General features: G+C 44.3%; 1 protein-coding gene across 3 annotated transcripts in view; it reads right to left on the bottom strand.

The window, feature by feature from the left end:
- The window catches only part of PTPN11 (protein tyrosine phosphatase non-receptor type 11), an 83,355-nt gene that overhangs the window by 33,646 nt on the left and 33,388 nt on the right, over positions 1 to 16,321 (bottom strand). For all 3 annotated transcript variants that reach the window (XM_028480690.2, XM_024121107.3, XM_024121108.3), the window contains exons 7-9: positions 3,050 to 3,146; positions 493 to 572; positions 207 to 365 (exon numbers count right to left, since the gene is read on the bottom strand). In XM_028480690.2, the coding sequence (XP_028336491.1) occupies positions 207 to 365; positions 493 to 572; positions 3,050 to 3,146 (336 nt within the window). The remainder of the gene's footprint in view (positions 1 to 206; positions 366 to 492; positions 573 to 3,049; positions 3,147 to 16,321) is intronic.

Here is a 16,321-nt window from a genome sequence, read left to right as displayed (position 1 = left end):
CTCCGGACGCGCAGGCTCAGCAGCCATGGCTCACGGGCCCAGCCGCTCCGCGGCATGTGGGATCTTCCCGGACCGGGGCTCGAACCCGTGTCCCCTGCATTGGCAGGCGGATTCTTAACCACTGTGCCACCAGGGAAATCCCTATTCAGTTAACATGTTCAACCTGACATGTCCAATACTTCAAAAAACTAGAGTATATAGCATACCTTTCCTCTCTCCACTTCTTTTGTTGTCATGACAATCACTCGGGAGTTCTCTTGAAACACCATCCGCCAAAAGTCATTCACGGTGTTTTGCAGGCAGCCTTGTGTGGCAATGTAACTCTTTTTGGGCTTTGAGTTGTTGCACTTGGTTTCAAATTCAGGCTAGAAATTTAGGAAGAAAATACTTCAAACATTTGAAAACTGCTTTCAGGCCATTGAGGATGGATTTAAAATACAAAAACTGGCTAGCAATATACAGTCAGAAAACACCACGAGAAACAAAGTTTACCATGATAATGTTTGCATTGATGTAATCTGAAACAGGCTCATTGGGATCACCATCGTGTAGGACAACCCTGGTGTGATCAACTGGAAGAAAAAGAGACCATGGTCACAAAGGTACTGAGACCTCTTCAGGACAAATCAGTTCAAATCAGTTCATCCTCAACGAGTCCAAGTTTTGCTCATTTCATGATAAAACAACATTAAAAACTAAATCCTAAACGATAATCTGAATATGATGCCTCATAATGCTTTCTTTAAGAGAATAAAGTAGCAATGTCAATTCCCTGGTTTTGATAATGTACCATGGCTATATAGAATATTATCATTGGGAGAAGCTGAGTAAAGGGTACATGGGAACCCTCTACATATTTTTGTAACTTCTTGTGAGTCTAAAATTATTTCAAAACAAAAGGTATTTTTGGTTTTTTGGGTTTTTTTAGAGGAAGAGTAAACTACAGGTAAATGACATGATGTCTGAGATTTGCTTCAAAATAATTCAGGGAGAGGAGAGAAGTGTATCAGAATACAGATGAATCAAGATTGGGCAGGAGTTGACAATTGTTGGAGCTGGGTGATGGGTACGTGTGGGTTCTTTATACTATTCTGTCTACTTCTGAATATATTTTAAACTTGCCATAATAAAAAGGTTTTTTTTTTTTAATGAAGTACAGTTAAATACAGTATCTAGAGAACAGGATTCTGATGCTAGTATCTACTGACCAAATTTTATACAAAAGTACATTACTGATTTTTAAAAAATCTGAGTGTTCTACCTAAGCAACACATTTTACACTGAGAAATAGTAATAAAGTTGTATGTCTTACTAGAATAATGTTCTTTTGCTTCAGACTCCCCATCTTTAAAGAATATGATGTTAATCAGAAGAAACATCTGATTGGGATCTTTAAGGGAGGAAAGGGCAATAATATTCTATTTATCAATAGATACTGCAGGGCTTCCCTGGTGGCGCAGTGGTTGCGCGTCCGCCTGCCGAAAAAAAAAAATAGATACTGCATACCACTGTTCCCTTCATCTTTTCCTACATCTGCACATCTTACTAATGAGCACCATTTAGACCTCCTGAGCAGAAATGAAAACTTAAGACATAAAGAGGGCAATGCTTCCCCAACGTCATTAGGACCATGCTGTGGCTCAAAATGATTCTCTACAAATTCCTCATTGTCTCTCCTCAGTATTAGAAATGCCTCCACTTTCTCCCATCCTCACCTGCACACATTACAAATATCTATATGGATGTGATATACATATACACTGTGTGTGCGCACCTATGTATACAGAAAGACTATGCCACACACACACACAGACACACACACGCACACACGGGGTGGGTTTACAGTATCTGACAAAATAGCTCTGACCTGAGGAGACATTACAGCAGTGCTCTCCAATCTGATCATGCTGCCCAATAAACTTCAATAATAAAGTTTCTGAACACTGAAATATATATACAATTATAGATACACACAAGGCTTATTTTTAAATTGGGTAAAAACATTATGCACGCTCTGCCGTCAAGCTGCACATCAGATTTAAAATTTTCTTTCTTTTTTTTTTTTTTTTTTTTTTTTTTTAGATAAAGGATGTAAATCAAGAGACGTTCTAAATGTTCCTTCCCTGTCCCATAGCGGACTGCCTTACCCAGCCCACTCTGGAGACCCTGCATTACAGCCCAGGGCTAAGAGCAGTGACTTTGGCGGCTCTGGTATCAGTTCTCCCACTCACTCCCATTTGTGACCTTGCTAAAATGGTCCCTAAAATGGGGATAATAAGAACTCCTGCTTTGTGTGCGTGGGATACGGATTAAGTGAGATATGGACTCAGAGTCTGGCAGAGAGGCAGCACTCAGGGGAGGTGAGCTATCACAACTGTGTGGTGCCATTTCTGGGATCCTCACCCAAGGCCTACATCCTTCTGGGCCTCTTTTTCACTACAGTTCAACTCAGGCTCTCCCTGGCAGCATCTGGGTGTTAAAGGAGGTACTGCTTTATGAATATCACAAGGTCTGCTTCTGAGCAAAGCATAGGTATGCACCTGAATCTCCAGTAATTCGAGCTCAAGGGACGACGGATGTCGGAAAAGATGAAGGGAACAGTTGGAAGAACCCCCAGGAGGAGCTCGTCTGTTCCCCAGACGAGGGAACAGAGCCCCAGAAAGGAGGCGTGCCGTCCCCAAGACCCAAGGGCTGGGCGCTGCGAAGCAAGGACACAAGCCTGGGACCCTTGAGGCTGATGGTGAGACCCCGGGAGATGGCAAGCCTTAAGATGATCTCTCCTACGCAGACAAAATTAATTAACAGAAGGAAACAACCACACACTAAGCCTCCCAGTGGCAATTTTACTCCGTAATCAACATCACAGGAACTCAGTGAACGAGGCCATCCATCCCCAAAACAGCTGATTATTTTGGAAACTGCTTACAATTAAAAGAAGCTAAGGCCTTGGCTCTGCTGAGAAAGCACATGGCCCCCAGAAAAGTTACTGAGACACTGGGAATCAAAACCTCCAAGAATGACTATTATGGAGAAATATACTGATACTTACAGGGTAGGATGTTTTTATATCTATTTTTGTTTTTATTCTCTTGCCTCTGACCCTCTTTTCGGCTGTAGAGAAGTTTGCACTCCTGTTGTTGTAGTGTCTAGAGAGAAACAAAAGTAAATATTATTATGCATCAAAAGCTTCAAAAAACAAAAGCTTGACCCAGCACTTCCACTTTAGGGAATTTATCCTAGGAAATGTTCAAGAGTCGTGGGCAACAGCTACAAGAAAGCTCACCTTAATGCTATATCAAGAGCGGCAGAAACACTGGAAACAACATAAATGTCCAACCAGAAAGGGCTGCCTAAATAAACACTTCGTTCATTCATACAAAAGATGTTCTACAAACGTCTGAAAGATATCCTAGGAGAATATTTAACGCCTTGGAATGATGATCAGAGTAAGTATTAACTGAAAAGCAGGTCAAACTGCCAAAACAGTGTCTTACATAAGCCCATATGTCTGCATGCACCTGTGTATATAAGAAATGGCAGAAGGATGTACACCAAAAAAGTAACGGGGATTATTTTTTTCAGAGCAGTGGGATTATGCTTTTTCTTTTTCTTTTCTTTCTTTTTCTTTTTTAACTGTTTTTTGCCTAAATTTGCTAGAATAAATAAATATTTATAGGAAGAGAAACCTTTTAAAATAACAATTATTAAGAATGAAAGCCAGTGAGCATTGGTATACAGCATCCAAATAATACATGTGATCCATGTTCTTGAGGATTTTATGATCTGCCTTTTACCATTGATTAATTCAGAGCGAGCTGAAAGTCAGTTCTCAAATTTGGATCCTGGGGGACAGTAGAAGTAGTTCTGGTACCACTAGATCATGGGCATGCAAGCTTTGTTAGCAAGGCTTTAGAGTCCTCCTATGCCTCAAACCCATGTCAATGCCCTGGGCAGCCAGCCTGCGTCTGCACAGACACCCACTCCCCTATGCTCTGAGGGGAGGGGGCCCCTATCCTCTCCGCAGCCAGAGACGGAGGAGGAGAACTCCGGGGCTCCCAAAGCGAGGGGTCAGGAAGGACACCTCTGCAGGTAAAGGAGGTGGGGAACGTGATCAGGGCAAGAGCCTAAACCAGGCAGCCACAGCGGAGCTGGCCCCAAGGGAAGAGAGGATGTGGGGAAGTGGTGAGAAGCACCAGCTGCAGAAACAGACAGGAAGGTGGACAAGCCAGGCTGAAGCATTTTCAAGGAGTAGGTTTCATTTTCAAAATTACCAGAAGCGCCTCTTCAAGGGACCCTTGGTTTCAAACAAGCCTAATTTGAATGGGAAATCACAAATGGGGCAAATCAAGAAAGTGAAAGGAAGACTAAAAAGGGGGTTGAAGAAGTGTGTTATATATATTTTTTAATATATTTATATATGCTAAAATGATTTTCCCTTAGAGATTTCTCTACAAGGAGAGGCAGAGTCAGTATTTCGTAACACAGCAGCCCTGTTATAGTTCCATTTCATTTATCTGAATTTCAGACAGGTATGAAAGTCAGGAGTTCAAATTGCTAGTTTGACTCTCAGTTTCAAAATGCAATATTTGGCCTTGACACACAGCTCATAACCAAAGTGTTTAGCCAGTGGAAACCTGGACAGAAATAAAATACAATGTATGCAGAACTCTGACAATCAAACGGTCACTCAAAATTCTTAAATGAGTTGCCTTTAAGTGATTACAGCCATTTGCCTTCTTGGAGCTGGCATTTCCTCTGAACTGTGAGCCAGCCTTACCGTGCAATACTGCTGTGCTAGGAAGAAAGTCTGATCTTGATTATTAGACATTAAGGTGAGGTTCAAACACTATGAACTGAATCAATCACTTAAACATTAACCAAGTGAAGAGAAACAACATCAACAAAAGCTACAATGGGGTGGGGGGAGGGCGGGACACATGCTAGGAAACATCTAGGTGCTTGATTCAAAACAAACTTGACAGCAAAGCATTCAAGTGTTCACTTATGAAACAAACTTCAAGTGATGCTTCACTTGTGGAGGGCACACTGCCAGAGCAATCTCTAGAAAAGGCAAATTTCACCCAGTCCCGCCCTGTTTAATCACCTTCAATTTCTCCCTCTGCCTTCAAGATCAAATGCACGCTCTTCCGAACAACTCAGGAAACCTTCTCTGAGCTCATGGCGGCCTGCCTCTAACCTCAGCTTCTGCTTCGCCAAGTTACTATCCTGTCCGTGCCTCAGTGTCCTCAAGTGTAAAGTGGGGCTACTCCTAATTACCTACCCCATAGGGTTGGTGTTAAGAGTTAAGGCGCACTGTCTACACTCTAGCCACACCAAATGTACACAAGGGTCTTGAACTCACCATATTTCTTCAGGCCTTCTTGTTCTTATTCATGCCATCCCCTCTGCCTAGAATTCCCTTTCTCTGCCTTGAGTACCTATGAATGGTTACATTTTACTTACTCATTAGGACCCACCGCAAATACCTCCTCCTCTGGGAAGCTCTCCTGACCCACTCAGCACGACCTCCCTGTGGCTCACAATACCAGTGCAAGGGCTGCAGCACCTCCTTCCGTGAGTACGCTCGTCACACTGAATCCCAGCTACATTTTTACAATCTTGTCTCTTCTATTAGAGAGCATGGACCACCCTTGTTTGCCTGCAAACAGCACAGCATCCAGCACAAAGTAGGCACTCAAAATGTATCCGCTGAATGAACAAATAAATACAGAAGGGGGTGGAGGGAGACATACAAACCACAGACCATCCTGGCGATGGCCTCGGCACTGCAGGGCCCACACTCAGCATCCCATGCTGACACTGTCGGCCTGGCCTTCAACATAAAGGAAAACCACGTAGGCAAAATATCAAAACAGCATTTCCCGATCTTTAGTCATTTGAAAAACATCTTCAAGATGCTGTGCCATCTCAGCACATCACCTGTTTTATCAGTTGTTTTCTTAAATTAACAGCCTCTTTTTTCCCCTTCAGAAAATGTATTTCAAAAGGAAACTGCATATTACTAGCACACATGAAAACCAGTATCACTTGCCATATATGGAAGGTAACCAGAAAAAGGAATATAATGAAAACAAAATATTGTCAAATTCTACCTGGATACTGTAGCATGCCTGAGACTTTGTAAAGAAAAAGGGACACTGGCAGGTGTTAAGAGGTAGGTATTAGAGGCATATTAAAACTGTACTCAGACCTTCTCCTAAGCCACGTCAAAAGGCATGGGTAAGGGTTAAAAAGAGAAAAACCTTCCTCATTCGCTAATTCTATCTTACTGTAATGGGGTGCCACCGAAAATCATCTCACACACCAAGAACACTTTGCTAGAATAATCCAGAGCTCCAGGCCAGAGAAATCCTCACCAATACCCATAGCATGTTGGCTGGACCATCTACTCAGCTCAGCCTCTGGCTTCCCTCATCCTGCATTAAGTTACCAATTGCTTCTTCCATGCGGATTTGAGGTTTGAACAGCACACAAGCTGAGACAGTGTGGGCCCTGGAGTGTTCCAGAAAGGATAGGCCCAGAGGCCCTGTGTCCCGGGCGCAGCAGGGTGCTAACTGCCAGCGGCTGGCAGCTGTCACGGATTAGTAGCGACTAACAGTGTGCCTCCCCCCGTCCAGCCCCGCTCCTTCCTCAGTGCCCATTAGCTCATTCTCATCTGCGCCTGGGGCCCAAGTTGCCTGAACACATTTCATTTCCCACAGTGGAAGGCCGCCATCCATCTCGAGTGACTGAAAATAAAAAGAACTCAGAAGTTGTCACTTTCCATGTTCTGCCTGCAGAGGCTCCCCGACTGCACCTGAGATAATCAGCTACTGCCTGCTAAGGGGCGCTTCCTCCCCAGCAGCAGGCTGATGGCCGGAAGAGGCAGAAGAATAGCCAACAAGCCCTGCCTCCAGGAGGTTACAATCCCTTCAAGGTTGATCTTCCACAACCTCCCTCTCAGCTGCCCCCAGGGCACCAAAAGCTGTGAATGACCTGCGGCTGAATGTCACTTTCTCCATCCCCATTCTCCACTGGGCCTGGCAGGATGCCAGTGATAAGACGTGGGACAGGCAACTAGAAAGCTGGAGCATAGGCTACAAGATACCCCATTTTCCCAATTAAAACAACCAAAGGGTTTGCAACCAAGGATGAACCCTCAAAAAGGACCAGAGGCTAGTTACAGTCACCTGATTACATGAATCAACGGTGATCAACAAATGGATTATATCAAACTTTTAAGCCCTTATAAAAGGCATGAAGAGAAAGGCAATCCCCAATCCACACTGTACATTAGGCGTGCCCAGCAGCATGACCAAGTGTGGATGGAACAGGTGTTCACAATGCAGAACGGTCCCTCACATCTATGGCTGTTGAACATGTGCTCCCCACACCTGGACCCCTGCCAGCCTCCAGCCTAAATGCCAGTAGCAGCATCCCCAGTCACCGTGATGACCGAAAGAGACCCTCACAGGCTTCCAAATCCTCTGATTAAAGACCACTGGAACCGGCTCTTGACCAGAATGTCACGAATGCAAGTGGAGAAACAGGATCAAAGAAAGACAGACAAACAACAAATGAATGGGCAGAGTCAGGCAGCCCCATGTGCCAGGACAGTGGCCTGAGAACCATTTGCCTGCACTGCTCTGAGCAACGGGGACAAATTGCTAAGGGAAAAAAAAAATAACGCCGTTAACCATTAAGGCCAGACCAAACTGTACAGTATTTTTAAAAACAAAGCTACAGGGACTTCTCTGGCGGTCCAGTGGTAAAGACTCCACGCTTCCACTGCAGGCGGCACGGGTTTGATCCCTGGTTGGGGAGCTAAGATCCCACATGCTGCGCGGGGCGGCCACAAACAACAACAAAACAAAAAACAAAGCTACAAGGGGAGGAGACAAGATTAACAAAATACTGATAAGTGTTACAGCTGAGTGTTGGGAAAAAGAAGGTTCATCGTCCTATTTTCTCAACTTCGGCATGTGTGAAAACTTCCATAATAAAAGAAGGTTTTTATAAATTATAAAAAGATAAAAATATAGAAGCTCCTATTAACTCTCCCCCTACCCCACTCATGGCTGGTCACCTGAAGGAGAGAAAGAGGGCTGAGGACGGCTGTCTGGCAGATGGCCTCTCTGGTGTGGGGGCCACGAATAATAAGACAGCAGTAACCACGTAGGCAGGCGCTAGACCGGGCCTTCTTCCCGGTCTGAATGAACTTCTGTTTCCCTTTGGCATCTGCCCTCCGCACAGAGGAACACTGGAATTCTCACTCCGTCCTCTTTACTGCAAACTCTGTGGTGTTACCAGGCACCACCGGCGGGTGAAAGCCCCCACTTCCAGATGCCATGCTGCACGGCCTGTCACCATTTCCCCACGGTGGAGTTGGGGAGGCTCGTCCCCAGTGAGTCCGCGGCATCATCCAGGAGCGAAAGGGCAGCTGGAGATTCTCATCACCAGAGAAGGTCCCAACTGATGGACGAGCACTTACAAAGCACCGTGAGGGACAAAACCAATCCAAGATTTGGTTCCTTTCCAGGTGCTTCTTTGAAGTTAAGTCACCTCCTTCTTCCAACAAGGTGAAGTAGAAAAACAAATCTAGAAGACAAGGTCCCCAGAGGAGAACAGGTTCTGACATAGGAAACAGCAGCAAACAGTACAAGACAAATCTATCATTAATAATTTATGATTAAGTGTGTAATTAATTCTGTGGTGTGGAATTTAGGGAGTGAGATCCATGAAAACTAAGTGAAGCAGGTTTCTGGGAGGAGGTGAGGCTTGAGGCAAGTGAGGGGCTAAGATGGGTGCAAGGAAGGAAGGAAAACATCCCAGCAAGTTAGGGACATAAGCAAAGGTGGCTAAGAGGCCAGAGTTAGTGGCCTCAGAGTTAGGGTGAAGGAAACTTGTCAAAGAGTCTGGAAGCTGTGTTCTGTCAGTGGTGGGAAACGAGGTTAGGTGAGGAGACGGGGGGCCTTGAGAACTGGGCAGGAGATATTCAACGGCTGAGAAGCACAGCACGGTAGACTTAGAGTCAGAAGTTCTGGAAGTTCAAACCGCAGCCAACTACTTGCTAGCCACATCCTTGGGAAAACTTTCTCCCTTCTTCTGGGCTTCAGTGTCTTCATCTTCAAAATGAAAATGCTATGCCTCTGGTGGGAAATCGGGAGCCACTGAAGGTTTTTGAGCAGAAGAGTCACAGGAGAAATGCTGAGAGTAGATTAGCATGAAGGGCGAATGGAAGGGCAGAGGCCGAGAGTAAAAGAGCAGCTGGTGTCTTGTGAGGCGATGACAGCCTGAACCCCTGGCATCAGGTGAGACTCCTGTCTCTGCTGCTGCCCACCTGGGCAGTCCTGGGCAGGTGCCTTGATGTCTCAGAGCACCCAGGGACACAAGATCTACCTACCGCATAAGATCTGGGGATGCAATGAGATGATTTCCCTAGCCCAAAATGCAGCACCAAGCAGACAAGAAATGCTAGTTTCTTTCCTTCCTCTAAGACCACAAAGACAACTAGGAAAGAAAAATCAACCGGACCTGGTGAGTTGCAAGGTGTGGGAGAAAGAAGAGAAAGATGAGTTAAGGGATGCTCTGAGGATTCCAGCCTCCAGGGTCAGAGAATACACAGGACAACCACCAGAGATGAGAAGTAAAAGGGGATATTTGGTCTGAAGGGGAAAATAACAAAATAACAGGCCTTGTTGTGAATGCTTGAGTTTGAAGAGCTATGACAGCCAAGACGAAGTGTGAAAGGCACAATTCAAAGGGGAGAACCAGAGCCCGGAAGCAACACAAACTTAGCGGTAATCAGACTAGGGTGAAAATGGATGTGCTCCTCAGTGAAGAAGAGCAAGTTTAAAGCAAGATAAGCAGAGGGCCCAGACCACGTCTTGGAGAACCACCAGAGTTAACTGGTTGGGAGAAGAAAAAGCAACGAACAGCAAGAAGGGCACAAGGGAGGGGAGGAAGGGATAAGCCAGGCACGTGCTGCCGCAGATCAGAGAAGCAAGAAAATGGAGGGAATGAGGAGCTGGACAGCTGTCTCAAGAGCAGCTCACGGAAGAAAGAGGCCAGAGAAAAGACTGGTTTTTAATCTTAATAAGAAAGCCACTGGTGTCTTCTCAAAATGTTACTTCGGCATACTGGGGGCTGTCACATTCCAAGGTTAAGGAAGAAAGGGGCTAAGAAGAAACGGAGGCTGCAGCACAGGCCACGGTGTGGAAAGCAGCAAGGTTGTTCAAAGGCAAAGGGGAAGGTACAGCAGAGATGTGAAAGCACCTGGAAGCACCTTCGGTTCTTCAATTCTCTGTAAAGATGTCAAGCATCTCCAGCAAATGAAAATAACTCTAAAGAGAAGAACCTGACACTGGAGGGGCACAGAACAAAAGCAAGGGGCGGGTGGAGTGGGCTGAAAGAGAAATAGCTCAAAGGAAACAAAGGAATTTCTCCAGAATGGAGCTTGTGGAATAAAACCCCTTAGCCACTGTGATCCTCTGCCCACCGGAAGGTAGCAGCCCTTCTATTAAGCAGCTGGGAGCTCAGGCCTGGATGGAAAAGCCTGGTGACAGCTCAAGGCTGCGCTCCCGGAGCATTTTTAATCATGAGGCTGGAGCCCTGGTTGGGGTAGCTGTTCAATGTGGCTTTGCTTAGTCACCAAGCAGAAGATTTCTGCTAGAGATCACCAGCAAGAATTATTTTTTGAGACACAGCTTTGGGGTGCAGTTAAAGCCTTGTCTCCATAAAACCTAACCATCTCCAAGTAGAATTTGTGGGTTTGAAAAAAGGCACTAGCTCCTCTGTCGGTTGGCAGAGCTGCTGGTGGAACCCAGGACATCTGTGTGGCTGTCAGAGAAATGCCTGCGATGCCCATGCAAACGGAGCACAGCTTCAGACCACGACAGGGAGGAGAGGCTTGTATAACCGAAGGAGGCTGGGCTTTAAAAAAAAAAAAAAAAACCCAATTACTAAGGAAAACAAGCTTTAAAGAGTTGAGAAAATAGAACCCCAGTTAAAGAGATGTTGTGGAAGGTTTGTCTGTGTGTATTGTTTCTTCTTAAATGAGAAACAGAGGGTTCAAAACTAAAATCTGCCTGAAATTCATTACTGCGGCCCTGGATGACATCCTTTTAAGCAAGTGTGTAGAGGGGTGTCAGAGACTAAAATGTGCGTTCACCAAGCCTCAAGCAGCGGCTCCAAATGAAAACTGCATGGGAATAAAGAGGAACATCTCAAAGCAAAGCCTGGAACATTCCTCCACACTTTTTAAGCATCAGAAAGCTGTTCCCTATTGAATATAAGCAAAGGGTCTGAAGCCAATACAAGTCTCTTGCTATGGAAAACAGCTCAGATTCAACACAACACAAATACTTATTTTGTGCCTACTGTGTGCCAGGCTCTCTGCTGGATTCCGGGGCTACAGTGAACAAAACAGGATTATCTGTCCTTGTGAGGCCCACAGACTGACCCGGACTATTCTTTTAGATAATATGCACACAGCAGACAAAAAGCAGCAGGATCAAAGTTTGTCTCTTTATTTTTTCACCAACAGTTTCATTTGAACAAGACCTCTTCTTATTCCAACAGACGTCGTAACGCCATCTGCTTCTATGGATTCACAGTGACAAGAAACAAACATTAAACCAATAACTACACAAATTATTCATGAATTCCAAGGATGGTAAACTCTACAAAGGAAAGGATCTGCTGCTACGTGCACATATAACAGGAAGAATCAATCCAGGCATAGGGACAGGGATCGAGGAGGTTTCCCTGAGAAAATGACAAATGACCCTGATGCTGGGAACTGAAGAGTGAAGGGATGTTAGCAAGGTGAAGTGAGGAAGGAAGAACATTCTAGTACAATCCCACCTGTAACACAATTGAATTAGCTGAAGAATCATATTCCCATTAGGTACGTAATAGGCAGTTCAAACTTTAACATGTCTAAAATGGAAGTTGATCACTTGCCCCAAAACCCATCCCTCCCAGTTTCCCCCAAAACTCATCCCTCCGAGTCTCCCCCAAACCCATTCCTTCCATTCTTCCCCATCTAAGTAAACGGTAACTCCATCCTACTAATTAATTGCTCAAGCCAAAAACTTTCACCTTATCCTGCCTCACCTCTGTCTTAACCATACAATCTGTCAACTCTACCTTCAAATACTGACAATTCTACCTTCAAAAAAGTCTCAAGTTCTCAAGCACCTCTGCTGCTGTTGCCCTGGTCAAAACCAACATCATTTCTCTGTTCAAATTATTGCAATTTGCCTCCCTGCCAATCTCCCTGCTACTGTCCTTCCCCTTGCAGACTGTCCTCCGTGTGGCAACCTGAGTGATCACCTCACTCCTGTGCTCAAAACTCTCCTTAGATTTTCCATCTTACTCCAAGTAAAAGCCAACGGCTTTACCCTGACCACAGTGCCCCGTAGGATCTGACCCCTCCGTTATGGCTCCACCTACATTTCCCTCTTGCTCACCCTTCTCTGATAGTACTGGCCTGTCTGCTGATTGTGCACCACGTGCATTAAGCACATTCCCACTTCAGGGCCTTTGCACTTGCTGTTCCCTTTGCCTGGAATGTTCTTCCTGAGGTTATCTGCATGCCTTGCTCCATTATTTCCATCAGGTCTCCACTCAAATGCCACTCTGTCAGAGAGCTCTATGTAAAATGGTGATGTCCCCATCAGCACACCCTTTTGATCTTCCCCTACTTTATTTTCTTCACAACATTTATCACCATCTCACATAATGAATACTTACCTGCTTCTTTGTTTACTGTCTGTCTCTCCCAATTGACTCCACAAGGATAAAGACTATGACTTGTTCTCTGCTACATCCCCAGAACCTAGAACAGAGACTCCAGGATAGAGTCTGTGCTTAATAAATATTTGTTAAATGAATGAACAAATTAATCACTGCCACCACCAATGGCTACTCTTTGGGGGAGATATTTTGGGGGTGTCTGCCCAACTCCCTATAATCTTCATCTGAGAACTATTTTTCCCCAAACACAGCAGTCCATGAAGATGTCTTTGTTCTATGTGGTGTCCTTGGACCAGAGATGGATGGCGTCTGAACCAGTGAAAATCGCTGAGTCTGAAAGGGGTAAGAAGTAAAGTTCGCAAGTCAAGAAGCAAAGAAACCTTCTGCAGGGAAAGAAGAACGAAGCAGGTGTGTGGAGAACCGGGGTTCTGGATACAGAGGGGGCAGTGAGATGGAAGAGGAGGGTGAAGCCAAAGACTGGCAGCCGAAGGACTATCAACAGCAAGATTTCCATCCTCAACTTGGGTCCTGCAGTCAGATGATGTCCAGGCTCAGCTCACAGTGCCCCTTGGCAACTCAGGTCTAGAGACTCAAAAGGGAAAAACAGGCACAGAGAGGGCAGATACCCTATAAATGCAGCCATGCGATACGCCTCTCACGGTGACACACAAGGGCTGAATTCAGGTTTCGGGTAACTTGCACATCGCAGGGACAAAATTGCAGGATCAAAACCTGCCTGATCATTTATTTAGTGTCCATCTCATTTTGACAGAACTTTACTTCATTTCAACAAAATCTAGAAATACTTTCCACTTCTTTACAGTCATGGCAGAGATATGCAGGAGACAAAAGATGTTTACAGAAAAGGACAATCTCATTCTACCACAGTAAAAAAAATTGGGGAAAGAAAGGAAAAAAAATGGGGACTCTATAGGAAAAATTAAAAACTTGGGTTTGCAATGTTTTGACCATACCACATATCCTAGAAGAAAACCACCAACCTGAATTTATTTCAGGAGCAAAGGAGAAAAGAACCAAAGAGCTTCACAAGAGACTTTGTATTTTAAGATGCATCAAAATCAGAAGTAATTTATAAGTGTCTTCTAGGGAAAAATTACCCAAAAGAACACAAAGAGTTTCACAGAAAACGAGAAGCCGGGCATACAGACCAACAAAACATAGCTATCAGTTAAATTATCAGTGGCATTGCAATTTAGAGCTTTGGTTCACTTCAAAGACCATCAGAACACACAGTAAGAAGGAACTGATCCCAAATTTATCACCTTCTGGGAAACAACTAAGGTACAACCACTAAAATAATAATGCCTTGCTGTTGGATCAAACTTCAGCTTCAGAGGATTTAGATTTTAATGAGTCTCTGCTTCCACATACCTAAGTTCTTCTATAATGGTTCATTCTGTTCTCAGCCTTATTCCCCTGGCCCCAACCTTAAAGGGCAATTTTTTGAAAACTGACTGGATTTAAGAAGCAGGTACATAAGAGATCTAGAAAGCAGGCAATCAGCTATTTGGATCTAGCTTCAGTTTAAATGAAACGTTAATGCCCTGATTTAGTGCCTGACAATTTATCACCCCAGCCTGACATCTACAGAGGACTTAGTAGAGTACAGATGTGACCTTGCTTTTTTCCATTTCCCCTGAAAGCCAACTCAGTTTTCCCCCATTTTGTTCTTAATGTATAAAAGATGAACTGAATTTCAGATGTCACGGACTGAAACCATCAGGTCAGCGTTTAGAATCAACCTTTTTCCATGGCCAGAAAAGTCAGGCTAGGATTTCCTTCTAAGTTCTATCCTGACCCTGCCAAAGGGATCATAAAAAACTTCCTACTGCCACAAGCTGTAGGAAGGTTTGACTTTGTTTCTCTAAGCATTGCCTAAGTGAACTTAAAGAATCCATCACTGCACAAAATACCCAATTTGCTGCTGTAATTTTTTTAAAGTTCATAGTCACTTCATAGGAAAAGTGGTCTGTGCAAATGATAGCCTCAGCTATTTTGAAGTGTAACATAAAAATGTGACTAGATTACAAAATAGCTCACTGGGACTTCCCTGGTGGCGCAGTGGTTAAAAATCTGCCTGGGCTTCCCTGGTGGCGCAGTGGTTGCGCGTCTGCCTGCCGATGCAGGGGAACCGGGTTCACGCCCCGGTCTGGGAGGGTCCCACATGCCAGCCCTGGTCCAGGAAGATCCCATATGCCGCAGAGCAACTAAGCCCGTGAGCCACAACTACTGAGCCTGTGCTCTAGAGCCCGCGAGCCACAACCACTGAAGCCCGCGCTCCTAGAGCCCATGCTCCGCAACCAGAGAAGCCACCACAATGAGAAGCTCGCGCACCGCAACGAAGAGTAGCCTGCCCCCGCTCGTTTTTTTAAAAATATTATTTATTTATTTATTTTTGGCTGCATTGGGTCTTCGTTGCTGCGCGCGGGCTTTCTCTAGTTGTGGTGAGCAGGGGCTACTCTTCGTTGTGGTGCGCGAGCTTCTCATTGTGGTGGCTTCTCTTGTTGCGAGCATGGGCTCTAGGTGCCTGGGCCTCAGTACTTGTGGCACATGGGCCCAGCTGCTCCGCGGCATGTGGGATCTTCCCGGACCAGGGCTCAAACCCGTGTCCCCTGCATTGGCAGGCGGATTCTTAACCACTGCACCACCAGGGAAGCCCCTAGCTCACTTCTTATATTTACCAAAAAGGTCTGATATCTTTTAATTTTAATTAAAAATACTTTTCAGACTTTAAATATGCTAACCAAAATCATGTAGGATATATAATAAAAACTAAAGATGAGTAGGGAGTTCCCTGGTGGTGTAGTTGGTTAGGTTTCGGCGCTTTCACTGCTGTGGCCTGGGTTCAATCCCTGATCAGGAACTGAGATCCCGCGAGTCACACGGCTCGGCAAAAAAAAAAAAAAAAAGAAAAAAAAATTAAAGATGAGTAACAATCATCACTTTTTTAAACACAGAATATCCAAAAAGTGTTAATATTAATAATAATCAGCAAAGAGAAAAATATGCATGCACAAGGCTATCCACTGTATCTTCTTTGTAATATATTTGGAAACTATCCAAATGCTCATCAATAGGTTGAATAAACTATGGTACATCCACACAGTGGAGTACTGTGCAGTAAAAATGAATGAAGACTATCTGTAGATACTACTGTGGAGTGATCTCCTATATAATAAAAAAAAGAAGTTGGAAAAAAGTATGTAAAATTATGCTACTATTTATCCATGAAAGGATGGGTTATGAAATTACAGATACTTGCTTATACTTTTTGAAAGGTAATGATGAACTTCAACTTTTTTTTAAATGGCTATAAATATAAGGAGGAAAAGACAGGGATAGAAGATAAACTTCTTTGAATGTACTTTTTATATTTGACTTTAGAATCAAAGGCAATATTTTATATAATTGTAAATAAAATTTTATAGAAAGAAATTTCTGAAATCCAAACATAAAATGAAACAAATAACCTAGCTGTATATCCAGTTAGTATATAACCACATAGAGAAGAACTATTACAAATGAGTTGAAAGCACAGTAA

This window comes from Physeter macrocephalus, chromosome 19, assembly GCF_002837175.3.
Source record: "Physeter macrocephalus isolate SW-GA chromosome 19, ASM283717v5, whole genome shotgun sequence".
NCBI lineage: Eukaryota > Metazoa > Chordata > Mammalia > Artiodactyla > Physeteridae > Physeter > Physeter macrocephalus.
Note: the sequence above shows the minus strand (reverse complement) of the source record. Positions and strands in the feature narration are given on the sequence as shown.